Below are 27,866 nucleotides of genomic sequence, written 5' to 3'. Positions count from 1 at the left end.
TAAATTTCTCTAGTAATTGTTTTTAATGTTAGATGTTTCCTTTAAGTATATACCACCTACACCATTCAGTCAATTTACTCTAAATACTTCATGACTTACCCTGAGGAATGCAATCTTGTTTCTAACATCTGTCACAATGGCATTCCAACTGTCTACTGCAGCCTTTAATTGAAGTGATTTTAGGTTGCTGGTATAGAAATGGAGACACAAGAGAAAGTTCTTTCTTTTTATATGCCACTTAGATTTCCAAAAATTTCTATTATGTTCTCTAGCATGTATACAGATAAAGTAAAACAACAACAAAATTACTTCTATCACCAATTACCTCAAATGGGCAGAAAGTTGTATGGAAGGGCTTGTTATCAAAAATTTTAAAAAAGCTTAGTAAACAAAGACATTCCTTTGTATAGGAATCCTCCATTGAAGAAGGGAGGCAAAGGAGGCCACACAGGGAAACTGCCCTAGCCATCCAATGCAGGAGCATTCTCAAAGATGTTGACATCCTGAAAGCAGGTTTTGGACTATCTTCACATTAACCCTGACATCACAGGGCCACGGTTGGCCTATCAGGCTCTTTTGCAAATTAGAAAAGGATATTCCCTACAGAAAGGAAAGTTAGAAAGAAATACCTCTTCTGTGAGGATGAATTAGATTGTTGTCTCTATGATATGCTAAATTGCACAAACACAGCAGCTCTGCCCACCATGCCCATCAAATGACTTAAGTAAAACAGCTTTGAGGTGTTTACGGTCTGGCATCTCAAGAAGAGAGATTTCACGTGGCCTTTCAAAAGGCTCTATCTGTTATAACATCCCCACCCCAGTATCACCTGGCACAAAAGAGCATAAAAAGTTATCACTGAGATCATCTCATACAAAGAAGCTTGATAATATTCTAATTTATAGAGCATCCTTTCTCCCTCTAGCAAGCAAAGATAGACTGATCACTTACAACAGTGCTTCCCTGACATGAATGCACATCAGTGTCTCCTGGGAATCTTGTTAAACATCAGAGATTCTGATTCTTTAGAATTGAAGAATAATGATGATCATATTAAAATAATAATCATTAAAAGTAGTGATGCTTTGGTCCCAGAGATTTTAATCTAATTAATTCCTTAAGTTCAAAGGTGTACCCCATAAAATTATAAACTGAAGAATCCCATGCAACCTGCCTAAAATTTGAAAACCACTCATTTGTAGCACAGCAGGAAACTGCCTTTAACACGGTTTTAGGTGTTAATACTGATTTTTCCCTCAATGTATTTTTCCAAAGGTATTTAAAATAAAGCGTTAAGAGAGAAAAGAATTAGAAAAAAGTTTTCCAATTAGAATCCACCTTGTTTTGTAAATATCTGGTCTTCATGCATGTCTCTGACTGAGACTTTTGATCTGTTTCACTGTAGAGGAAGGGAAAAATCTGCCATCAGCTACTACTGCACTTAGTAGACTACTCAGTGCCACAGCACGAGCAACAAAGTAAAAGCTCAAAGTGACTAAATGACATTTGAGGTTTAAAAAAACAATGGCTTCTTCACTCCAAAGACTCTGATGTCATATACGTAAAACACATCACAGATTATGTTCAACCTTGGAGCCACCTATGAGTACCTCAGAGACCAAGACACATTAAGGAAGAGGGAGCGGTTACCTTGCTGCCATGTGAGTCGCCCTGGCAAGCTGACTGAGGCATTCCTTTTCAGTCTGCTCTAGGTGAAGCAAACCAAAATCTCTACGACACTGTAAGAAATATACCTACAGATTTTTGAGAGAAAGAGAAAGAAGTTAAAGATGTCCTTGTAAATGAACACATTCTTTCCTCAAACATTTCAAGTAAATTTAAAGTTATTTTTTTTCAGTCTCTTCCAACAACACCTGAGCTTCTTGCCTGCCCATAACACATTTTAAAGCTCTTTGATCAATTCTGAAATTCTCATATTTTTATTCAAAAGTTACTGGGTTGGGAAACATTTTAGAACATTAGTTTTTAAACTTGCATATGCACTGGAATCATCTCAGAAACTTAGAAAAATGATGTCTTGGTTTCAGAGATTCTAATTTAATTGATAGTAGGTGTAACCTGGGAAACGTTTTTTTTTTTTTAATTTCTGAATATCTTTTTCTTTTTATGTCATTGATTTTTTAAAATAAACATTTATTTATTTACTTTTGGCTGCGTTGGGTCTTCGTTGCTATGCGCAGGCTTTCTCTAGTTGCTGCGAGTGGGGGCTACTCTTCGTTGCGGTGCGCGGGCTTCTCACTGCGGTGGCTTTTCTTGTGGAGCACGGGTTCTAGGAGTATGGGCTTCAGTAGTTGTGGCACATGAGCTCAGTAGTTATGGCTCACGGGATCTAGAGTGCAGGCTCAGTAGTTGTGACACATGGGCTTAGTTGCTCTGGGGCATGCAGGATCTTCCTGGACCAGGGCTCGAACCCATATCTCCTGCATTGGCAGGTGGATTCTTAACCACTGCACCACCAGGGAAGCCCCGAAAAGGTGTTTTTAAAAGCTCTCAGATAACTCTATTATGCAGCAAGTGTGTTTAAGAACACTCAAAAGAAGTCCTGCTATTTGATTTTTTTTTTAATTGATGAAGGAGTAAGAAAACAATCAGACCCTACAGGACTATGCTGTCCAAATGGGCCTTGGAGGTCATCTAGGCTGATGTCTCTCCAGCAGTGGGAATCCCTTCCAACTATTATTGATGCATGGTCATTTGGCCTCTGTTTTTTCCTATTGATCACTTAATATTTGCTGAAAATAGCTCATACTCTTAGACAGCATTAAGTGTTTCTAAAATTAATAATGGAAGTAGAAAGGAACTTTCTGATTAAAAGCAGTGAAAAACAAAGTCTACAAAGTTGAACTCTTAAGGTAATCTGAGCTTTTTTTTTTTCTGGTTAAATTTAATACTCCAATACTTTACTGTCCAGGGATTTTTGGTGCAGATATCACCCCTTGATTGTTGAGCTCTGGATTCCAGAGTGCTCTGCTAAAAAATAGACCTTACCATGACAAAGGTGAGAAGGTTTGTAATGCTTTTAATGTCAACGAGTGCTCCAAAATTTGAATTTTATTGTATATCAAGTTTGGTTATCTATAAATAAAAATTACATACATACATACAATCACATTTCTTTTGAGAGATCCTAGCTGTGGTGTTCTAAAATAACTTAGAAGAAACTGAATGCCTTTCTGGGGGAGGAGGTAAGTTGGTTTCCGACACTGGAATGTATGGTGTGTATGTGTTTTTGGAAGATCTATGTAGTTAAATAGCAAAGAAAGGAGATATTACGGCAGCAGTGAAATGTTATTCTTAGAAGTTTGGCTTAGTCACCTGGATTAATGAGAATTTTCTAAGATGTCTATATTTGCTATACATACTGAAGCAAAACAATTTCTTGGAGTCATTTGGGGGAAAACAACATAAGATCATCAATTTCAAGTAAAAATATACAAAATGCCAACAAGTCAAAAAAGCACAAGAGTTTGAGCTGTGTTTTTCTGGCTGGTCCTCAGATGTCTTAATTCTGTTTATTCAAAAAACAATATTTTAAAAATTCTTTAGTATACCAGTACACAAGTAAAACTTCACTCCTCAACCCCATCTCTCTCTCCCTCTTTCTTTTCTTTTACCTCAGCTGTTAAAGCTCTGCTAGTTTCTGCATTCAGTTTGTTTAAGTATGTTTTAATTGTGCTTTCCAGATTATGCTTCTCCATTTCCCACTGAGATCTGAAATATATGATAAAGAGTCAGTAACACTGCAGCAAGGACAGACTTTTCAACCTTATTCAGGAGGCAGACAGATACAAGCTATTCAATGAATAGGAAATGATTTCCTGGAAAGTATACAGCATATAAAAGCAACAGAAGACATTACTTAACTCTTACTGTTACCCTTTACTATCATGAATGTGGAGGGTTTAAAGTTGTCATTTAAACCTTGGTTCTGAAATCAAGTTGTCTGAAGATGAATCTGACCTCCAACAACTTATTAAATGTGAAACCATGGGCAAGTTACTTCTCTATACCTCAGTTTCCTCACATATAAAAATGGAAAAATTATATTACTTACCTCAAAGAGTTGTTGTGAAAATTCATTCAGATAATATACATAAAGCACTTTGTGTTTGGCACATACTAATTACTAAATAAATGTTAGCTATTATTATTAATAAATTTTACATAAAATAAAGTTTCTACAAGCCTTTTTGTGTCCTAACAATAGCAACCACAAAAGTTTTTCTTATCCCTGTCATAAAGCTAAGTCACCGTATTAAAATATTTTACTGTTTATCTCAGTGCTCACATTCAGTACCTTAGAATGAAAACAATTCCCATAGCTTGAGAAGGAGAGAAGGAGATGATGATAAGGATATTATTTATGAAGGACATTATGGAAAATGGCTACCTATGAGGTTTCTCTTTTTCCTATTCCATTTCAGCTTCCTACACTTGAGCCCCAGAATGCTAGAGCATACAAACCAAATTATGTTTCTAATGAAAGCAATTAATTGGATGTGTAACATTTTTGTAATAAGGACTTTCACAAAGGCTTTCCTCAATGTTTTATTATTAGAAACAGCTGGATGCTTGAGTACCTGACAAACATTGATGAGAAGCCTGATAAGACAATATGTTGTTAATATCAATAAGGCCAGATTATTTTGAGGGAAAAAGTTATAAAATATTCAAGGAGTCAACAAAAAGGAATTACGATGCCACTGAATACTGTGAAAAACTTGCCTACGAGAGAAAAAATAGATAAATTGGACTTCATCAAAATCAACTGTGCTTCTAAGGACATGATCAAGGAAGTGAAAAGACAACCCACAGAATGGAAGAATATATTCGAAAATCATGTATCTGACAAGGAACTTGTATCCAGAATATACAAAAAACTCTTAAAGCTCAATAGTTAAAAGAGAAACAACCCAATATTAAAAATAGTCAAAGGAAGTAAATGGACATTTCTCCAAGTAGATACACAAATAGCCAATAAGCACATGAAAAGATACTCAACATAATTATTAGGAAAATGCAAATTAAAACCAAAAAGACATACCACTTTACAAACACTACAATGGGTGAACTAAAGACAGATAAAATAATAAGTCTTGGTGAGAATGTGGATAACTGGAACACTCATCCATTCCTGCTGGGATTATAAAATGGTGCAGTCACTTGGAAAACAGTTTGGCAGTTCCTCCAAAAGTTAAACAGAGTTTACTGCATGTCTCAGCAATTCTACTCTTAGGTATATACCCAAGAGAATTGAAAACATATGTCCACACAAAAATTTGTAGACAAATGTTCATACCAGCTTTATTCATAACAGCCAAAAACTGGACACAAACCAAATGTCCATCAACTGATGAAAAGGTAAGCAAAGTGTGGTATATCCATACAATGGAATATTATTTGTCCATAAAAAGGAATGAGTACTGATACATGCTAAAACACGATGAACCTTGAAAACATTATGTTAAGTGAAAGAAGTTAGTCAAAAGAGGCCACATATTATTATATGATTCCTTTTATATGACATGTCCAGAATAAGTAAATCCACAGAGACAAAAAAATAGACTAGTGGTTCCCAGAAGCTGGGGGACAAGAGAATGGGGAGTGACTTCTAACGGACCCAGGGTTTCTTTTTAGGGTGAGAAAAATGTTCTGGAATTAGATAGTGATGATGGTTGTACACCTCTGTACATATACTACAAACCAAGGAATAGTATGCTTTAACAGGGTGAATTTTATTCTATGTGAATTAGATCTCAAAACAGCTATTATAAAAAATATGTAAATCAGAACAAGACTTACCCAGTTTCATGAATCAGTCACATCTAATAGTATTGATTACAGTAAAGAAAAAAGAATTCATAAGCCCTAGTTCCTGACAGTAGTTTGTTGTGGCACCACAACTTTGCTGATTTAATCACTCTCAGCAGTTTCCCAGGGCCAGAGGCAAGGTGAACATTCCTCCCTATTTGCCTAGGACATTTCCAGCTTTTATCTGTTGTCCCAGTGTAATTATTAATACTGCTCAGTATCATGCTCAGAAGTGCCCTAGTTTGGATGTTTATGTTATATGGCTACCTTAGCCAGAATATTCTGAGTGGAATACACAGTTTCAGAGAGGGTGCACTCAACCAAAGCAACAGCTGTTTGTTACCTTTTCATAGAAAGTTGCTCTTTAAGGTTCTTGATTTCATTATCTTTAGCATGGCTCTGACGCTGCAATCTAAGAAAAGAAGAAAGAACGCCATAAAATGTTAGAAATTATTTATCATTAACAGTCAGAACAACCCTACTTGTAGCTGAGGAGAGAGTAAGTATGTCCATTTTGGGCCATAAATCTTGAACCTGAAAATAACTGGACTCCTCTACCTTATTCTTCTAAGATTTATCTTTCTTACATCTGATGTCCGATTTACTGACTTTACAAAGAAAGAACTAAGTTCTAACCCTGAAAATTAGAAAGCCAAACTGAAGAGTTATATCGTATCCCCAGCTCAATGACTCAGAAAAATGACTTCAGCTCTTTGTTCTTTAGTTTACTCACTAGAAAATAGAGATGGCATCTTGTGATGTTCTAGGCCTATGGTGGGATTGAGAACTTCAAATTCCTTAAAGAGATAGTATATCAAGTCATGCAAACTATTAAAGACTTAAGTTCTGAAAGAAATCAGATCTTAAATACAGAAGCAATGAGGCTGTGTACAAATAAGAATTTTAATTAAAACTATACATTATGGGGCTTCCCTGGTGGCGTAGTGGTTGAGAATCTGCCTGTCAATGCAGGGGACACAGGTTCAAGCCCTGGTCTGGGAAGATCCCAGATGCCGCGGAGCAACTAGGCCCATGAGCCACAACTACTGAGCCTGCGCGTCTGGAGCCTGTGCTCTGCAACAAGAGAGGCCGTGACAGTGAGTGGCCCCCATTCGCCACAACTAAAGAAAGCCCTCGCACAGAAACGAAGACACAACACACCCAAAAATAAATAAATTTATTTATTTATTTAAAAAAAACCCCAAAACTATAAATTATAACAGGGGAGTCACTCACATGACCTAATCAACAGAAGATTGGGTAAAAATTTTGTATACATCAGAAAACATAACCCATGATTAACTTAATAACCGACATGCCAAAAACTATTAAAAGCAATGCAAAGTAATACTTTTGGGGTTGACATATATTCACATACCATTTTTGATGTTCCTCCCTTGTGCTGCATTTTTCTTTACCACCTGTTAATCTGCTTCAATATGAAGAGATTTATAGCAAAAGCACATTTCTCTTTAAGTCTCTGATATGTTCAGACACTTGGGATACATACGAGTTTTGGTTTATATAAACTATGGAATGATAAAGCCTTAAAACAGTGACGTTACATGTTGGCTGGATTGCTCACCACTAGATTTCAGAGACCACCTACTTATGTTTAAGCTTCTTGGAAGCTGTAGAGACTTACAATGAATGTTGTATTGGACTGATAAATGCAATGAAAAGAAAACAGGTCTCTTTAGATACAAAAGAGATCATGTTCTTGAGTAAAGAATAAGAAATACAAGCTTTGTTTCTGTATACTCTACAGGAGTATGTAGAGAGAATTGAAAAGTAAGTTGTAAGATTTCTAAGACTGACATCTTTCTTTCCCATGTATACTGCCATTACTTCATTATTTTACCCAGCTCTAGTTTAGAGTGGGCGATAAGAACTGACAAAGCTGATCGGGACTTCAGAAGACCTGGATTCTTAAGTAACAGAGGATAAGGTAGGCATAGTTCCTATCATCCTGCTCATAGATGAACCAGCTATATATGTTCAGGTAGTCATAACTAGTTAGTCCTATTTTTCTCATGAAAACCATGACAGGGTGGGATTAGATTTTGTTCTCTAAAATATCTAAAGTTCTCAAGCTTACTCTGGCTGGCTATGAAGTTTACTATATAAATTTTATGGACAGCAGTTTCTTAACATTTATTAAGTATTATAATTTGTGCAAAATATGTCATTTTTGTATGTCTTCTTTATTAACACTGCAATTATCATCAACATATTGACCATTTACTGTAGTATTGGCATTGAATTAGGCCAAAGAAAAAAGGTGTTTTTGCTTCCAAATAAACAATATGTTCTAAGATGAAAGAAATCAACATTTTACAATGAAAGAATATTTATATTTTTATCACATGCTCTTGGGACATGACCAGGTGAATTAAACAAAGAAAGGCTCAAAAGCTTATACGAGAATACACACAACATTCATGCTTTCCTATCTGGTCTGAATGCCCTCTGTCTTTTCTCCCATCTCACCCTATGTATTACCTAGCTTAGGTAAAACACTATGTCTTCAATGAAGTTCTTCCTTATCTCAACATCAAAAGTACTCTTTTTACCCCACAATATCCCTATTAAATGCAGCTTCATTTGACATTTATATGTACTTTTTCAAAAAGTTAAGCTTTTCAGATAAACATAGATTCACATGCAGATGTAAGAAATGATACAGACAGATCCTATGTACACTTTATCCACATTCCCCCAATGCAACATCTTGCAAAACGACAGTATAATAACCCAGGATGTTGTCAGTGATACAGTTAAAGATAGCGAACAATTTTATCACCACAAGGACGCCTTATTTTGCCCTTTTATAGCCACAGCCACTTCCCTCCCTCTTCCATCTCCTCCTTAAAACCTTGGGACCACTAATCTAATCTATTTTTCATTTTTATCACTCTGTCATTTTTGAACTATTTGAAATTCTGTCATTCCAAGAATGTTACAGAAATGGAATAATACAGTATATAAGCTTTGGGGATTGGGTTTTTTCACTCAGCACAATTCTCTGATGTCGGCACGGTCTGTAGTGATATCACCATTTCATTCCTGAGGGTGGTAACTTGTGTCTTCTCTTTTTTTGTCAGGTTTGCTAGAGGTTTGTCAGTTGCATGGATATTTTCAAAGAAAACAGCTCTTTGTTTCATGGATTTTCTCTACTGCTTCTTGTTTCCAATTTCAATATTTCCAATCTTTATTATTTCCATCCTTCTGCTTGTTTTGGGTCATTCTGCTTTTCTTCTTCTGGGTTCTTGAGGTGGGAGCTTGTATTGTATTATACATTTGAGACTTCTCCCCTTTTCTAACGCGCACATTTAGTGCTATAAATCTCAGAACTGCTTTAGCTGTGCCCCACAAACTTTGACATATTGTATTTTCATGTTAATTCAACATATTTTTATTTCCCTTGAGACCTCTTCTTTGACTCATGAATTAATTAGAAGTATATTGTGTAGTCTCCACGTGTTTGCAGATTTTCCTGTTATATTTCTGTTAGTGATTTCTAGTTTGTTTCCACTGTGATCTGAGACATGCTTTTCATGATTTCAATTCTTTTAAATTTGCTGAGGTTTGTTTTATGGCCCAGAATATGGTTTATCTTGGTATATTTCCTGTGGGTACTTGAAAGCATATGTATTCTGTTATTGTCTGGTGAAGTGTTCTATAAATATCAATCAAATCCTGTTGCTTGATGGTGTTGTAGAGGTCTTCTATTTCTTCTTTCCGTTCTGTCTGTTTTGCTTCATATATTTTGAAGCTCTGTTGTTTGGTATGTACACCTTTAGGTTCTTATGTCTTCCCAGTGGACTGATCCTTTTATCATTATGTAATGTCCCTCTTTGTCTCCAGCTTTCTTTGCTCTGAAGTCCATTTTATCTGATATTAATATAGACACTCCTTATTTTTTGATTAATATTTACATGGTATATATTTTAGCATCCTTTTATTTTCAACCTACTTATGTTGTTGAAACTGAAATGTATTTCCTATAAACAGCATATTGTTGGATCACACTTCTTTTTGTTTTGTTTTTAAAATCTATTCTTCCAGTCTCTGTCTTTTAATTGATATATTTAGACCATTTATACTTAAGGTAATTATTGATATGTTAGGGCTTAAGTCTGCCATTTTATTATTTGTTTTCTGTTTGTTTCCTCTGTTTCTCTTTTCTTACTTTCTTGTGGGTTACCTGAACATGTTTTAGGGTTCCATCTTAGTTTATTTATAGTGTTTTTGAGTATATCTCTTTATGCAGCTTTCTTAGTGGTTGCACTAGGTATTACAATATGCATACATAGTCTATGGTATTGATCTTTTCTTACTTCAAGTGAAGTATAGAAGGGCTGACTCACACTGCTTTGCTGCTGTACAGTAGAGAGAGGCAGGAGCTCCCTGTTGGGTGCCTCTGGCACCAGCTGGGGAAAGCAGGGGAAATGGAGTACCACCTGGCGCCAGGGTGGAGCTTCAGCTCCCATGAGAGTAGGAATAAAACCTAGTATTGATTAGTCCCACCTTGGATCACTTTGTTAAGTCTTGTTGATGCTAGGTAGAGGTAGAGGCTTAGCTCGCAGCTGGACCATATTGATGCTATCCTGGCAGAGAAACTGGAGCACCCCTTGCTTCCACTTGGTGAGGAATGGAAGATTAGCTACCTGCTCAGTACTGCTACCCCAGCAAGGGAATCTGATTTCTGCCATCTTTTGTCAGAGTGCGGTACCTGTGTCCAAGGGGTGGTGTGGGTCTAGTGGTGTTTGGCTGGAGTAGGTGGGTAGTGCCAAAAAGGTTTCATGTTATTATATCTTCCTTTCCCTGATCCTCTGGCTAAAGGGAACAGACTCTTCTTGGCACTTTAGTGGCCCCCTACCCTGTGCTTACTGACAGTTGCATGTTGGAGGTTTCTGCAGTGCTCTGTCTAGGATAAATGGGAGGCAATTTTTAAAAAATCACTGTCACATCATTCTTTCAAGTTCCAAGGTTTCTAGACAGTCTGCTTCCTTCTACCTTTCAGAGTCTTCTCATGTTTGTTGTGTTCTATCCAGGGTGTTTAAGTTGTAAGAAGGACGACTTGCAAGTAACAGAGTAGACTTGCAAGTAACATTTTGGTGGAACTGGAGGTCCCTCTGTTATATGTAATTTTAATCCTCTCATATTAATCTATACTTTCCACTAGCTCACAGTTAACTTATGATATGTCTTGGTATCCTTTACATGTGCCTTACATAATTCTTCGCATACTGTGGGAACTTGATAAAAGTTTGGTGAATGTTCAGCACTGAATGTTCCTTGTGTGAAGACATATGCATTCCCTAAAGTGGTCTGTTTGTAGTCTCAAGCATACAAGGGAGTCTGGGTAAGGTATTAGAGTTGAAGAGAGATATCTCAGATAGCAAAGGAGAGAGACAGGTCATCTGCATGGATGGCATTACTTTTCTGATCTCTGATACTATATAACATATTTATGGATTGGTCATTGTCTTTCAGGCTAAAAGACAAAATTTTGAATCCTGAAGTGTGGGTTCTTAAGTGATTTCAGTCAGTTTAATTTGTCCAAGCTATTTTAGGTCCACAAAACTGAAAGTGTTTGCAACTGATACCATGTTGCCAGAGCTATGGCATCCTGTTCTTCCTAAAAACCTGTTCAGGTTGGATGAAATGTTATGTGGGAGAAAATTTAAGACCAAAATCTCTGCCTAATATTTCTCCAATTTAACTATTGACATCTTGGACTCCTTAAACTAAGATATTCCCTAGAATCTGTCTATTTTCCCTATTAGCAGTCTAGGAACTGCAGTGGATTTCAAATTAGAATCATGGATGACTAGTATTTTGTGGTATTACTGTTTATTAAAATAATGTGTCACAAATTATATTACTATTTCACTTCAAAATGGTTCGAGGCAGTCGTTAGTATAAACAGAATGGAGCAGGATACTCATTTTTCCTTATTAAATCAGAATTTTTAGTCTTAGGCATTTTTAATACTTGAGGTTGTAAGAGAAATGAGATTGATGGGGTGAAAAGATTCTCCGGGAATTTGATTTGTTTCCAACCTCTTGCGCTTAGAACACAAATACTCTCAGAAACCAACATTAAAAGGTATGAAAGTGAGTCAGTGATGTCTTTGAGGAATGTACTTACCATATGCTATAAAGAAACAGCCAATCATTAGTCACATTTTTACAAATTAGTCATGACCTGAAAGCTAATTATCATTCTCATGTAATTCTATTATCTTCACACTTATTCAGCCAATACATGAAAAGCTTGATATTTAGAGTGAGCAGTTGCTTATTTCTCAATCCAGCTGGCAAGGCAAAATATAGTGGGTTTTTAAGCAATTGCAGCCCTGTGGTTGGCAGTTCCTAATGTGCAGTCACAATGCCACCTAGTGGCTACATAGGAATTATCTTTTAAAGGATACTATTCATTATGGAGCAAACCCAGAGTTTTCTTCTATCAACAGATTTGCACTTACTTGGACACCTTATTGATTCCAAAAGCCACTTGTTGGTTAAGAGATGAGATGATTTTATCTTTCTTTTTAATCTGCATTTGGTTTTCTTGCCACCGAAAAGTCACTGTTTTCAATTGTCTTTTGAAATCCTGATCAATGAAAAATATTATTTCAGTTAATTCTGTTCAAGCCACCAGAAATTTAAAGAAAAAACGGGGCTCTTTAAAAATATATACCATTAAATTGAACATTTGAAGTACCTCTAACTTGTCTCAGATATAATGGCAAAAATACTTACTTCACACTGATAGTGCAATTTACAAAACTGCCGTTGTCGAGCAAGCTTTTGCTTCTCAGTTTCTCCATATTCTGTAGTTACCTTGTTGGTTGAGCCCTATTGAGCAAATGGAATATTCATGCTTTATTTTCCTCTTTAAAAAAGCACTAATATTATAGAAATTTAAATGAAAAACACTACTATTATTGTTATTTAAAGGGGATTTAAGTTGCTGTCTAACTCATACTCATGCATTATAGGTTTCAATGCAAATACCACTTCTCTGATTAATTTAAATAAACCTACCTCTCTCCAATTACAGCATTCACTAAACAATACCATAGTTACTTGTCTACCGCTGCTACTACTGAATAATGTTATCTGTATGCTTACCATTTTTAAAGCATGTTTTGTAATGCTTTTATTGTCATAAGAACCATATGAGGTAGGCACTCACTACTACTTTAGAGATGATAAAACTGAGTAACTTGCCCAAGGTCACACAGTAAGTGAAGGAGCCAGAATTCTAAACTCAGGCAATCTTAACTGCTAAACTACTTAATTATTACCTTAGTAATTATCACCTTAGGTTAATGTTCAACTTCTCCACTGGATTATAAACACTGTGATCACAGGGACCATGTCTTAGCATAGCTCTTGACACAAAGTAAGTGCTAAGTGTTTTTTGAATAAATGAATGAATAAACATTTTTCAAAAGCTGTGTGACATTTTCGTTCTATTTTTTGAGTTCTTATAGCTGTTGGATGAAAACCAAAGGCCCCACATTTAAACTTTAGTGTGACATCCAAAGCTTAGAATATGTCATTTCAGTTAAAATATATGTATATATTTTAATTAGAAAGACAAAAAGGCATGACAATTATACTAGTGTACTATCAGCCAGGAAATTGTTTGTACTAACTGTATCCTTAGATATCAACATTACTATATATTATATATTATTATACTTAAACCATGGAACAGGATATCATATATTACCTCAGTACAGAATTCTCATGGGTAGGTTAAGCAAGTGATTTTTTTTTTAAAAAAAAGCTTTCTATATGTTTTGTCTCATTAAGTGCTCTGCTGAGCACTAAAATCATGTTCATATGCACCTTCATATATAAGTATGTCATTCCCAGCACTGACTACCACCAGGAAAGGAACCAAAAAATTGTTGTTTGTTAATATTTTTTGTAGATATTTCATGGTAACAAAAAGGTTTAACTTTTTGAAAAATGAAAGTAGATTTGTTTTATAAAACTATTTTTCTCATGAAATTTAATCCAATGGGATTATGCCAGGGTATTTTTTTCTTCCTTGTGGTATTTGAAAACTCTTTATAAGGAATGCATTTGTAATCAGCTCTGCCCAATACTTAAAACCAGGAAATGGTCTGAGGACTAAAGTGAAAAGTTTCCAGTTCCTAAGGTTCTTTTTTATGTCAGCCATCCCTCTGTCCCTCCTTTCCTGTTTTTTCTTTTTCCTCAGAAATACAACATAAATCACTAGGTTAACATGCTATTCAAAGAGTCATGGGGAAAAAATGGTTAACAATTGTTCTGGAAGAAGGAAAGCAGGGCTGTATCCTCTCAAATCAGGCTTACCTGCTCTATCATGTCCAGAATATGCAGTTCATCCAGGCTATAGAACTTGTCTTCAGTTGCAGAATCTTCTTGAACATCACTTGCATCATCTTTCATAAATCCACTGATTGAGTATAGATTTGCTTGTTCTTTCTTCAATTGCTCTTCCTTACCTATCATATTTGGACTATAGTGGTGACATAATCAATGTGATCTTTTATAATTGTATAGTGCTTTTCATCTAAGCCATTATTTCCCAAATTAATATTGTACTGGTCTCATGAGATGCTCAGATCAGAAGGGCTCATAGTCAAAGTTTGGAGAGTAGTCATACTGTGTATTTCTTTTGAAGATTCACAATGAATTTTAGCATACTTCAGATAGCACTCAACTGAGGTACCTATTCTGTTCATAGTAGTGTTTTTAAGAACTATCAGAATATGGAGTTCACTTTTCAAATTATAACTATTAACATCAGTTACTTTGAGAAACAATACTTTGGGAAATATTGACAAGCATGTCTACATCTGCTATATTATTTAATCATCACATCATTCTTGACAAGTAGGTTGGTTTAATCAACTTCAGTGCTTAGGTCCCATGTACATTTAAATAAAGGGCTGCAAACAGCAATATAAAGTAGATTAAAATGGAGGTTTCTTTTGTAACAGGACTTTAAAAAAAAACTGTAGTGATAATGAATTGAAGTAACTAGGAACCACTGAGAAAACAATGAAAATATTACATGTACAATGACAATTAACTCATTTTTATACCTATGTCTAAAATTTAAATGCATGCTACTATCCTTTCAAGTTGGCCCACTATTTAGTAGCTATGAATTTCCTTCCTAATCTCATTGAACAATGACAAGAAATAGAACTTTTACTTATAGCATGATCTGTATTACTTAATTTTATAAGTGAAAGAAAATTATTTTTATTTTATTATTAGAAAGAAAATAGATAACTCCAGGATGCATCAGTACTTATTTTAGGCCACTGAGACCTAGAAAAAAAATGCTATCTAACGCTTGTAGAATAACTTGTAAAACACTATAAAACAGTCATTAGGTATCACTGAAGTATTCTAGACTGACTCAAATATTTTGGAAAGTTCAATGAAATAAACTGCTTGTGTAGACCACAGTTCGAAAACCCAATCAGTTTTCCATATTACTTTAAAAGCTGTTAAAAAATTACATTTTTCTGACACCCCAACACTGTAAAAATATGAATCTGTAGTTTTGAAAAGCTCCAAAAGATTATTCCTAAATTTTTAAAGTATGATAATAGCATTATGATAATATAGAAAAATATTCATCTCTTATTAAAGAGATACAAACTGAATCATGTAGAGGTAAAATTATATGATGTTTGGGACTGAAAACATTCAAAAAAGAACAAGATGTTAAGGAAAAAATGAAGCAAATATGGAAAAACACTGATAACTGTCAAATCAGGATGATAGGTATACATACAAATGTACATATATCATTCTCTTTACTTTTGTGTGTCTTTGAAAATTCTCATTTAAAAACAAAGCTCGCTGCATGATTTGATGATCATCCAGGTTTGGCTCTATGCTGTAAGTCAAAATGAGCAAAATGACTGATAATATTGTTTCATTCTTTAGTAAGTTATTTTTACGGTATCTAGACATAGCATGAAAACACACACACACAAAAAACTATCAGAGAGGGCAGACAGCAGAAGCAAGAAGAACTACAATCCTGCAGCCTATGGAACAAAAACCACATTCACAGAAAGACAGACAAGGTGAAAAGGCAGAGGGCTATGTACCAGATGAAGGAACAAGATAAAACACCAGAAAAACAGCTAAATGAAGTGGAGATAGGTAACCTTCCAGAAAAAGAATTCAGAATAATGATAGTGAAGATGATCCAGGACCTCGGAAAAAGAATGGAGGCAAACATCAAGAAGATGCAAGAAATGTTTAACAAAGACATAGAAGAATCAAAGAACAAACAAACACAGATGAACAATACGATAACTGAAATGAAAAATACACTAGAAGGAATCAATAGCAGAATAACTGGGGAAGAAGAACGGATAAGTGACCTGGAAGACAGAATGGCTGAATTCACTGCTGTGGAAAAGAGTAAAGAAAAATGAATGAAAAGAAATGAAGACAGCTTGAGAGACCTCTGGGACAACGTTAAACACAACAACATTCGCATTATAGAGGTCCCAGACGGAGCAGAGAGAGAGAAAGGACCCAAGAAAATATTTGAAGAGATTATAGTCAAAAACTTCCCTAACATGGAAAAGGAAATAGCCACAAGTACAGGAAGCACATAGAGTCCCATACAGGATAAACCCAAGGAGAAACATGCTGAGACACATAGTACTCAAATTGGCAAAAATTAAAGACAAAGAAAAATTATTGAAAGCAGCAAGGGAAAAATGACAAATAACATACAAGGGAACTCCCATAACTGATTTCTCAGCAGAAACTCTACAAGCCAGAAGGCAGCAGCATGATATATTTAAAGTGATGAAAGGGAAAAACCTACAACCAAGATTACTCTAGCCAGCAAGGATCTCACTCAGATTTGACAGAGAAATCAAAAGCTTCACAGACAAGCAAAAGCTAAGAGAATTCAGCACCACCAAACCAACTCTACAACAAATGCTAAAGGAACTTCTCTAAGTGGGAAACACGAGAGAAGAAAAGGACCTATATAAAAAAACCCAAAACAATTAAGAAAATGGTAATAGGAACATACATATCGATAATTAACTTAAATGTAAATGGATAAAATGCTCCAACCAAAAGACACAGGCTCACTGAATGGATACAAAAACAAGACCCATATATATGATGTCTACAAGAGACCCACTTCATACCTAGGGACACATACAGACTGAAAGTGAGGGGTTGGAAAAAGATATTCCATACAAATGGAAATCAAAAAAAAGGTGGAGTAGCAATACTCATATCAGATAAAATAGATTTTAAAATAAGGAATGTTACAAGAGACAAGGAAGGACACTACATATGATCAAGGCATCAATCCAAGAAGAAGATATAACAATTATAAATATATATGCACCCAACATTGGAGCACCTCAATATATAAAGCAACTGCTAACAGGTATAAAAGAAGAAATCGACAGTAACACAATAATAGTGGGTGACTTTAACACGTCACTTACACCAATGGACAGATCATCCAAAGAGAAAATTAACAGGGAAACACAAGCTTTAAATGACACAACAGACCGGATAGATTTAACTGATATTTATAGGACATTCCACCCAAAAACAGCAGATTACTTTGTTCTCAAGTGCGCACGGAACATACTCCAGGATTGATCACATCCTGGATCCCAAATCAAGCCTCAGTAAATTTAAGAAAATTGAAATCATATGAAGTATCTTTTATGACCACAATGCTATGAGATTAGAAATCAATTACAGGAAAAAAACGTAAAAAACACAAACACATGGAGGCTAAACAATACGTTACTAAATAACCAAGAGATCACTGAAGAAATCAAAGAGAAAATCAAAAAATACCTAGAGAAAATGACAATGAAAACAGGATGATCCAAAACCTATAGGATGCAGCAAAAGCAGTTCTAAGAGGGAAGTTTATAGCTATACAAGCCTACCTCAAGACACAAGAAATATCTCAAATAAACAACCTAACCTTACACCTAAAGGAAAGAGAGAAAGAAGAACAAACAAAACCCAAAGTTAGCAGAAAGAAAGAAATCATAAAGATCAGAGAAGAAATAAATGAAACAGAAACAAAGAAAACAATAGCAAAGATCTATAAAACTAAAAGCTGGTTCTTTGAGATGATAAACAAAATTGATAAACCATTAGCCAGACTGATCAAGAAAAAGAGGGAGAGGACTCAATTCAATAAAATTAGAAATGAAAAAGGAGAAGTTACAACAGACATGGCAGAAATACAAAGCATTCTAAGAGACTACGACAAGCAACTCTATGCCAACAAAATGGACAACCTGGAAGAAATGGACAAATTCTTAGAAAGGTATAACCTTCCAAGACTAAACCAGGAAGAAATAGAAAATATGAACAGACCAATCACAAGGAATGAAATTGAAACTGTGATTAAAAATCTTCCAAAAGGGGCTTCCCTAGTGGCGTAGTGGTTGGGAGTCCGCCTACCGATGCAGAGGACATGGGTTCGTGCCCCGGTCCGGGAAGATCCCACATGCCACAGAGTGGCTGGGCCCGTGAGCCATGGCCATTGAGCCTGCACGTCCGGAGCCCGTGCTCTGCAACAGGAGAGGCCACAACTGTGAGAGGCCCACGTACCGCAAAAAAAAAAAAAAGAAAAAAAAATCTTCTAAAAAACAAAAGTCCAGGACCAGATGGCTTCACATGTGAATTCTATCAAACATTTAGAGAAGAGCTAACACCCATCCTTCTCAAACTCTTCCAAAAAATTGCACAGGAAGGAACACTCCCAAATTCATTCTATGAGGCCACCATCACCCTGATACCAAAACCAGACAAAGATACTACAGAAAAAGAAAATCACAGACCAATATCACTGATGAATATAGATGCAAAATTCCTCAACAAAATACTAGCAAACAGAATCCAACAACACATTAAAAGGATCATACACCATGATCAAATGGGATTTATCGCAGGGATGCAAGGATTCTTCAATATAAGCAAATCAATTAATATGATACACCATATTAACAAATTGAAGAAGACAAACCATATGATCATCTCAACAGATGCAGAAAAAGATTTTGACAAAATTCAACACCCATTTGTGATAAAAACTCTCCAGAAAGTCGGCATAGAGGGAACCTACCTCAACATAATAAAGGCCATATACAACAAACCCAGAGCAAACATCATTCTCAATGGTGAAAAACGGAAAGTATTTCCTCTAAGATCAGGAAAAAGACAAGGATGTCCACTCTCACCACTATTATTCAACATAGTTTTGGAAGTCCTAGGCACGTCAATCAGAGAAGAAAAAGAAATAAAAGGAATACAAATTTGAAAAGAAGTAAAACTGTCACCATTTGCAGATGACATGATACTATACATAAAGAATCCTAAAGATGTCACCAGAAAACTACTAGAGCTAATCAATGAATTTGGTAAAGTTGCAGGATACAAAATTTATGCACAGAAATCTCTTACATTCCTATAAACTAATGATGAAAAACCTGAAAGAGAAATTAAGGAAACACTCCCATTTACCATTGCAACAAAAAGAATAAAATACCTAGGAATAAACCTACCTAGGAAGACAAAAGAACTGTATGCAGAAAACTATAAGACACTGATGAAAGAAATTAAAGATACCAAGAGATGGAGAGATATACCATGTTCTTGGATTAGAAGAATAAACATTGTGAAAATGACTCTACTACCCAAAGCAATCTACAGATTCAACGCAATCCCTATCAAATTACCAATGGCATTTTTCACAGAACTAGAACAAAAAATCTTAAAAGTTGTATGGAGACACAAAAGACCCCGAATAGCCAAAGCAGTCTTGAGGGAAAAAAAACGGAGCTGGAGGAATCAGGCTCCCGAATTTCAGACTGTACTACAAAGCTACAATAATCAAGACAATATGGTACTGGCACAAAAACAGAAATATAGATCAATGGAAAAGGAATGAAAGCCCAGAGACAAACCCATGCACCTATGGTCAACTAATCTATGACAAAGGAGGCAAGGATATACAATGGAGAAAAGACAGTCTCCTCAATAAGTGGTGCTGGGAAAACTGGACAGCTACATGTAAAAGAATGAAATTAGAACACTCCCTAACACCATACACAAAAATAAACTCAAAATGGATTACAGACTTAAATGTAAGACAGAACACTATAAAACTCTTAGTGGAAAAGGTAGGAAGAACACTCCTTGACATAAATCACAGCAAGATCTTTTTTGATCCACCTCCTAGAGTAATGGAAATAAAACCAAAAATAAACCAATGGGACCTAATGAAACTTAAAAGATTTTGCACAGCAAAGGAAACTACAAACAAGATGAAAAGACAACCCTCAGAATGGGAGAAAATAGTTGCAAACAAATCAACGGACAAAGGGTTAATCTCCAAAATATATAAACAGCTCATGCAGCTCAATATTAAAAAAACAAACAACCCAATCCAAAAATGGGAAGAAGACCTAAATAGACATTTCTCCAAAGAAGACATACAGATGGCCAGGAAGCACATGAAAAGCTGCTCAACATCACTAATTATTAGAGAAGTGCAAATCAAAACTACAATGAGGTAATCACCTCACACCAGTTAGAATGGGCATCATCAGAAAATCTACAAACAACAAATGCTGGAGAGGTTGTGGAGAAAAGGGAGCCCTCTTGCACTGTCGGTGGGAATGTAAATTGATACAGCCACTATGGAGAACAATACGGAGGTTCCTTAAAAAACCAGAAATAGAATTACCATATGACCCAGCAATCCCACTACTAGGCATACACCCAGATAAAACCATAATTCAAAAAGACACATGCACCCCAGTGTTCATTGCAGCACTATTTACAATAGCCAGAATATGGAAGCAACCTAAATGCCCATTGACAGATGAATGAATAAAGAAGATGTGGTACATATATACAATGGAATATTACTTAGCCATAAAAAAGGAACGAAATTGGATCATTTGTAGAGACGTGGATGGACCTAGAGACTGTCATACAGAGTGAAGTAAGTTAGAAAAACAAATATCATGTATAAACACATATATGTGGAACGTAGAAAAATGGTACAGATGAACTGGTTTGCAGGGCAGAAATTGAGACACAGATGCAGAGAACAAATGTATGGACACCAAGGGGGAAAAGTGGCGGGAGGAGTGGTGGGATGAATTGGGAGATTGGAATTGACATAGATACACTAATATGTATAAAATGGATAACTAATAAGCCGCTCTATAGAAAAAAAAGAAAGGCTTCTCTGGTGGCGCAGTGGTTGAGAGTCCGCCTGCCGATTCAGGGGACACGGGTTCGTGCCCTGGTCTGGGAAGATCCCACATGCCGTGGAGCAGCTGGCCTGTGAGCCATGCCCACTGAGCCTGCGCGTCCAGAGCCTGTGCTCCGCAACGGGATAGGCCACAACAGTGATAGGCCCGCGTACCGCAAAATCAAACAAAGAAAAAAACCTATTGCATTAGTGGCTCAACTTGTTGACAAAGAAAGTGAAAACCCATCTTGGATGATGAACTGTTAACTTACCGAGTGGATCATGTCCATTAATCAATGAGAAAATATCAAAATCGATGGCTTTAAAGTTACCAAAATATGTTCTTGTTACCATTTTAAAGTTATCTTAATTACGTCCTCACAGAGAGTTCTCTAAGGTAACTAATTTTCAGTTAACAACTCTTTGGTGGGTATAATGATCTCTTTATTGAATGTCTCCCCCACTTCCTTCCTCTACTACACTGTCATTAATCATATGGTTGTAGAATATAGCTCTCAATGTTCTTTAGACATTAAAAGGTTTCCAGTAAAGGTTCAAAATTCACCATTAACAACTGGGGTTAAAAAAAACCAAACAAACATCTCAGGTTAATTAAACAAACCAAACCAAACCAAACTCTTTTATAAAAGGGGTCACTGGGACAAACAATAATCTGCCTTTAAGGTTAAGTTTAACTTAGTCTATATTTGGCTAACTACAATCTAGACTATATTTTAAAGGATTTTATACTGGAACCAAATTTAGCCCTTGAAGAAAGCAGTTAGCATTGGATGACTCTTGAGTAGCCATACATTGATAGGAAAATGCCAAGAGATTCTATTCTCCCAAAATAAACGATAATTTAACTTTTTGTCACTTTCAGTTAAAAAAAACTGACAACTTATTAAGACAAAAAAAACCTGTCTATTCTTCTCTTAGTGAGAACACATTCTAAAGCAAGGCTGTGTCATTCTGGCAAAGCACACTTTGACAGTACTAAGACAGATTTAAAAATTAAATAAACTAATACTTACACTTGCTCTTCTTTAGATTCGTTATTCTGAAAAATAACATCAAGAATTAGTATTATGTATCAACTATGTTGATACAGCACAGTGATCTAACTGCATTTAGGTCAGCATTTCTCAAGCTTTTTGACCACAACCAAAATAAGAAATATAATTTACATTCTAACTCAAATGTACTTACATATATATTTTTATACATAAGCATAAAACTGAAATATAAGTCCCATGAAATAAACCTTACTCATATTATGTGTGTTATGGACTGCATGTTTGTGTGCCTCCAAAATTCTTAGGTTGAAACCCTAACCCCCAGTGTGATGGTAACTGGAGGTATGGCCATTGGGAGGTAATTAGGTTTAGAGGATGTGGAGTCCTCATGATGGGATTAGCACCCTTATGAGAAGAGACCAGAGAGCTAGCTTGCTTGCTTGTGCATGCTTGATCACTTTCTCCAACGTGTGATGATACAATGAAAAGGTAGCTGTCTGCAAATTAAGAAGACAGCCTTCACCAGACACTGAATCTGCTGGCACCTTGATCTTGAATTTTCCAGCCTCCAGAACCGTGAGAAATGTTGTTTTTGCCACGCATTTTATGGTAGTTTGCTATAGCAGCCCGAACTAAGACAATGAGTGATGAACTCTGAAATTTTTTTTATTCATACTAATTCTATTTCTTTTTTTAAAATGATAGTTGTGACGCACCAAATTGATTTTATAATCTACCACTGAGTCATGAAACACAACTTGAAAATCACTGATTCAGATATTGGAAGTAAGTGTTGTGGCAGAGTTTGTGTCTATTGCAATATCTTGGGACAGATATTGCAATTGTGTATGTAATTTTCATTTACAGAATCCAATACTAATTACAAGAGTTCTTGAAAGTCTACATGTAAAGAGAAAGCAGATTGATATATTAAGAATCTTATAGGGAAAAAGTGTTAGGGAGATCAGAATTGGGAGGAAATATTAAACAGCCCTATATTTTATTTTCATTAAAAATAAAACTATAACAGCAACCTATTATAATATCAATGACAGTTAACATACTAAAGAGTATTAATTACTCTTATATATCACCTTTCTATTGAGTATCAATTACTGTCATATAAATTACAGTATTAATTTCTACTACCACCTTGTTTACAAGAAACTTCAGGCCTCTTTCCCCACAGATTCCATGATATACTTACTAATTTGTTTTGTTTTATTGTCTGTATACTAAGAAGATTTTTGCATTTCATTGTCTGTTCAATGTCTAGTGCCAATTTGATTTTACAATTTAGAATTATCAACTCCTGCCTTGGTTCTAGTGTACTTGAATAACTAAGTTGAAAAGACCTTTGATTGTTCATAATGAACATATCTAGTATAATTAAGTATAGGTTCCCCCGCTATCCCAAAGTAGAGCATTCCTTTGGAACCTTTCATAAACTGAAATGGCATAAAGTGAAGAAGCAATTACAGGCATACCTCAGAGGTAATGAAGGTTCGGTTCCAGACAACCCCAATAAGGTGAATATTGCAATAAAGCAAGTCACATGAATTTTTTGGTTTCCCAGTTCATATATGTTTATACTATACTGCAGGCTATTAAGTGTGCAATATAGCCTTATGTCTTAAAAGATGTGTACACCTTAATTTAAAAATACTTTATTGCTAAAAAATGCTAACCATCATCTAAGCCTTCAGCAAACTGTAGTCTTTGCTCTGGTAGATGGTCTTGCCTTGATGTTGATGGCTGCTGACTAATCAGGGTGATGGTTGCTGAACGTTGCAATGGCTGTGGCAATTTCTTAAAATACGACAACAGTGAAGTTTGTTGCATTAATTGCCTCTTCCTTTTATGAATGATTTCTCTGTTTGACAGCATTTTACCCACAGTAGAACTTCTTTCAAAATTGGAGTCAATTCTCTCAAACCCTGCCCTTGCTTTACCAACTAAGTTTCTGTCATATTTTAATCCTTTGTTGTCATTTCAACAGTTGTTACAGCACTGTCACCAGGAGTAGATTCCATCTCAAGAAACTACTTTCTTTGCTCATCTGTAAGAAGCAGCTCCTTATCCATTAAAGTTTTATCATGAGATTGCAGCAATTCAGTCACATCTTCAGGCTCCACTTCTATTTCCAGTTCTCTTGCTATTTTCACATGTGCAATTACTTCCTCTACTGAAATCTTAAATCCTTCAGTTTCATCCATTAGGGCTGGAATCAACTTCTTCCAAACTCCTGTTAATGTTGATATTTTGACTTCTTCCCATGAATTATGAATATTTTTAATGGCATCTAGAAAGGTGAATCCTTTCCAGAATGTTTTCAATTGACTTTGCCCAAATCCATCAGTGGACTCACTACCTATGGTAACTGCAGCCTCACAAAATGTATTTCTTAAATAATAAGACTAGAAAGTCCAAGTGACTCCTTCATCCACAGGCGGCAGAACAGATGCTGTGTTAGCAGGCATGAAAACAACATTAATCTCACTGTACATTTCCATCAGAGTTCCTCAGTGACCAGGTACATTGTCAATGAGCAGTAACATTTTGAAAGAAATCTTTGTCTTTTGTTTTACTTTATTTTTTTGAATTTATTTTATTTTTTATACAGTAGGTTCTATTTTATATGTATTAGTGTATATATGTCAATCCCAATCTCCCAATTCATCTCACCACTACCCACTGCCCACTTTCCCCCTTCAGGTGTCCATACGTTTGTTCTCTACATTTCTGTCTCTATTTCTGCCTTGCAAACCGGTTCATCTGCACCACCTTTCTAGATTCCACATATATGCCCTAATATACAATATTTGTTTTTCTCTTTCTGACTTACTTCACTCTGTATGACACTCTCTAGGTCCATCCACATCTCTACAAATGACCCAACTTTGTTCCTTTTTATGGCTGAGTAATATTCCATTGTATATATGTACCACATCTTCTTTATCCATTCATCTGTCGATGGGCATTCAGGTTGCTTCCATGTCCTGGCTATTGTAAATAGTGCTGCAATGAACACTGGGGTGCATGTGTCTTTCTGAATTATGGTTTTCTCAGGGTATATGCCCAGTAGTGGGATTGCTGGGTTATATGGTAATTCCATTTTTAGTTTTTTAAGGAACTCCATACTGTTCTCCATAGTGGCTGCATCAATTTACATTCCCACCAACAGTGCAAGAGGGTTCCCTTTTCTCCACACCCTCTCCAACATTTGTTGTTTGTAGATTTTCTGATGATGCCCATTCTAACTGGTGTGAGGTGATACCTCATTGTAGTTTTGATTTGCATTTCTCTAGTAACTATTGATGTTGAGCAGCTTTTCATGTGCCTCTTGACCATCTGTAGGTCTTCTTTGGAGAAATGTCTATTTAGGTCCTCTGACCATTTTTGGATTTTTTTTTTTTAATATTGAGCTACGTGAGCTGTTTATATATTTAAGAGATTAATCCTTTGTCTCTTGATTCATTGGCAAATATTTTCTCCCATTCTGAGGGTTATCCTGTTTATGGTTTCCATTGCTGTGCAAAGGCTAAGTTTTATTAGGTCCCATTTGTTTATTTTTATTTCCATTTCTCTAGGAGGTGGGTCAAAAAGGATCTTGCTGTGATTTATGTCATACAGTGTTCTGCCTATGTTTTCCTCTAAGAGTTTTATAGTGTCTGGCCTTACATTTAGGTCTTTAATCCATTTTGAGTTTATTTTTGTGTATAGTGTTAGGAAGTGTTCTAATTTCATTCTTTTACATGTAGCTGTCCAGTTTTCCCAGCACCACTTATTGAAGAGACTGTCTTTTCTCCATTGTATATTCTTGCCTCCTTTATCAAAGATAAGGTGACCATATGTGTGTGGGTTTATCTCTGGGCTTTCTATCCTGTTCCATTGATCTATATTTCTGTTTTTGTGTCAGTACCATACTGTCTTGATTACTGTAGCTTTGTAGTATAGTCTGAAGTCAGGGAGCCTGATTCCTCCAGCTCCATTTTTCTTTCTTCAAATTGCTTTGGCTATTTGGGGTGTTTTGTGTTTCCATACAAATTTTAAGATTTTTTGTTCTAGTTCTGTGAAAAATGCCACTGGGAGATTGATAGGGAGTGCATTGAATCTGTAGATTGCTTTGGGTAGTATAGTCATTTTCACAATGTTGATTCTTCTAATCCAATAACATGGTGTATCTCTCCATCTGTTAGTATCATCTTTAATTTCTTTCATCAGTGTCTTATAGTTTTCTGCATACAGTTCTTTTGTCTACTTAAGTAGGTTTATTCCTAGGTATTTTATTCTTTTTGTTGCAATGGTAAACGGGAGTGTTTCCTTAATTTATCTTTCAGATTTTTCATCATTAGCGTATAGGAGTACAAGAGATTTCTGTGCATTAATTTTGTATCCTGCTACTTTACCAAATTTATTGATTAACAGTTTTCTGGTGACAGCTTTAGGATTCTGTATGTATAGTATCATGTCATCTGCAAATAGTGACAGCTTTACTTCTTCTTTTCCGATTTGGCTTCCTTTTATTTTTTATCTCCGATTGCTGTGGCTAAAATTTCCAAAACTGGGCTTCCCTGGCGGCGCAGTGGTTGAGAGTCCGCCTGCCGATGCAGGGGACACGGGTTCGTGCCCCGGTCTGGGAGGATCCCATGTGCCGCGGAGCGGCTGGGCCCGTGAGGCATGGCTGCTGAGCCTGCGCGTCCGGAGCCTGTGCTCCGCAATGGGAGAGGCGACAGCAATGAGAGGCCCGCGTACCGTAAAAAAAAAAAGAAATAAAAAAAAAATAAAATTTCCAAAACTATGTTGAATAATACTGGTGAGAGTGGCAACCTTGTCTTGTTCCGGATTTTAGTGGAAATGGTTTCAGTTTTTCACCATTGAGAACTGTGGCTATGGGTTGGCTGTGATGTTGGCTGTGGGTTTGTCATATATGGCCTTTATTATGTTGAGGTAAGTTCCCTCTATGCCTACTTTCTGCAGGGTTTTTATCATAAATGGATGTTACATTTTGTCAAAAGCTTTTTCTACATCTCTTGAGATGATCATATGGTTTTTATCCTTCAATTTGTTAATATGGTGTATCACATTGATTGATTTGCGAATATTGAGAATTCTTGCTTTCCTGGGATAAACCCCACTTGATTATGGTGTATGAAACTTTTAATGAGCTGCTGGACTCTGTTTGCTAGTATTTTGTTGAGGATTTTTGTGTCTATGTTCATCAATGATATTGGCCTGTAGTTTTCTTTCTTTGTGACATCTTTATCTGGTTTGGTATCAGGGTGATGGTGGCCTCATAGAATGAGTTTGGGAGTGTTCCTCCCTCTGCTATATTTTGGAAGAGTTTGAGAAGGATAGGTGTTAGCTCTTCTCTAAATGTTTGATAGAATTCGCCTGTGAAGCCATCTGGTCCTGGGCTTTTGTTTGTTGGAAGATTTTTAATCGCAGTTTCAATTTCAGTGCTTGTGATTGGTCTGTTTATATTTTGTATTTCTTCCTGGTTCAGTCTCGGAAGGTTGTGCTTTTCTAAGAATTTGTGCATTTCTTCCAGGTTGTCCATTTTGGTGGCATATAGTTGCTTGTAATATTCTCTCATGATGCTTTGTACTTCTGCAGTGTCCATTGTTACTTCTCCTTTTTCATTTCTAATTCTGTTTATTTAAGTCTTCCTTTTTTTCTTGATGAGTCTAGCTAATGGTTTATCAATTGTGT

The 27,866-nt window shown here is 35.9% G+C and overlaps 1 protein-coding gene across 4 annotated transcripts in view; it reads right to left on the bottom strand.

Moving 5' to 3' along the window:
- Positions 1-27,866, bottom strand: part of DZIP3 (DAZ interacting zinc finger protein 3) — a 122,600-nt gene that overhangs the window by 18,917 nt on the left and 75,817 nt on the right. For all 4 annotated transcript variants that reach the window (XM_060010609.1, XM_060010608.1, XM_060010611.1 and 1 more), the window contains exons 18-25: positions 22,173-22,198; positions 14,193-14,358; positions 12,603-12,698; positions 12,326-12,453; positions 6,176-6,244; positions 3,636-3,732; positions 1,651-1,754; positions 100-187 (exon numbers count right to left, since the gene is read on the bottom strand). In XM_060010609.1, the coding sequence (XP_059866592.1) occupies positions 100-187; positions 1,651-1,754; positions 3,636-3,732; positions 6,176-6,244; positions 12,326-12,453; positions 12,603-12,698; positions 14,193-14,358; positions 22,173-22,198 (774 nt within the window). The remainder of the gene's footprint in view (positions 1-99; positions 188-1,650; positions 1,755-3,635; positions 3,733-6,175; positions 6,245-12,325; positions 12,454-12,602; positions 12,699-14,192; positions 14,359-22,172; positions 22,199-27,866) is intronic.

Source organism: Delphinus delphis, chromosome 4, assembly GCF_949987515.2.
Source record: "Delphinus delphis chromosome 4, mDelDel1.2, whole genome shotgun sequence".
Lineage (NCBI taxonomy): Eukaryota > Metazoa > Chordata > Mammalia > Artiodactyla > Delphinidae > Delphinus > Delphinus delphis.
This window is presented reverse-complemented; position numbering and strand designations above follow the sequence as displayed.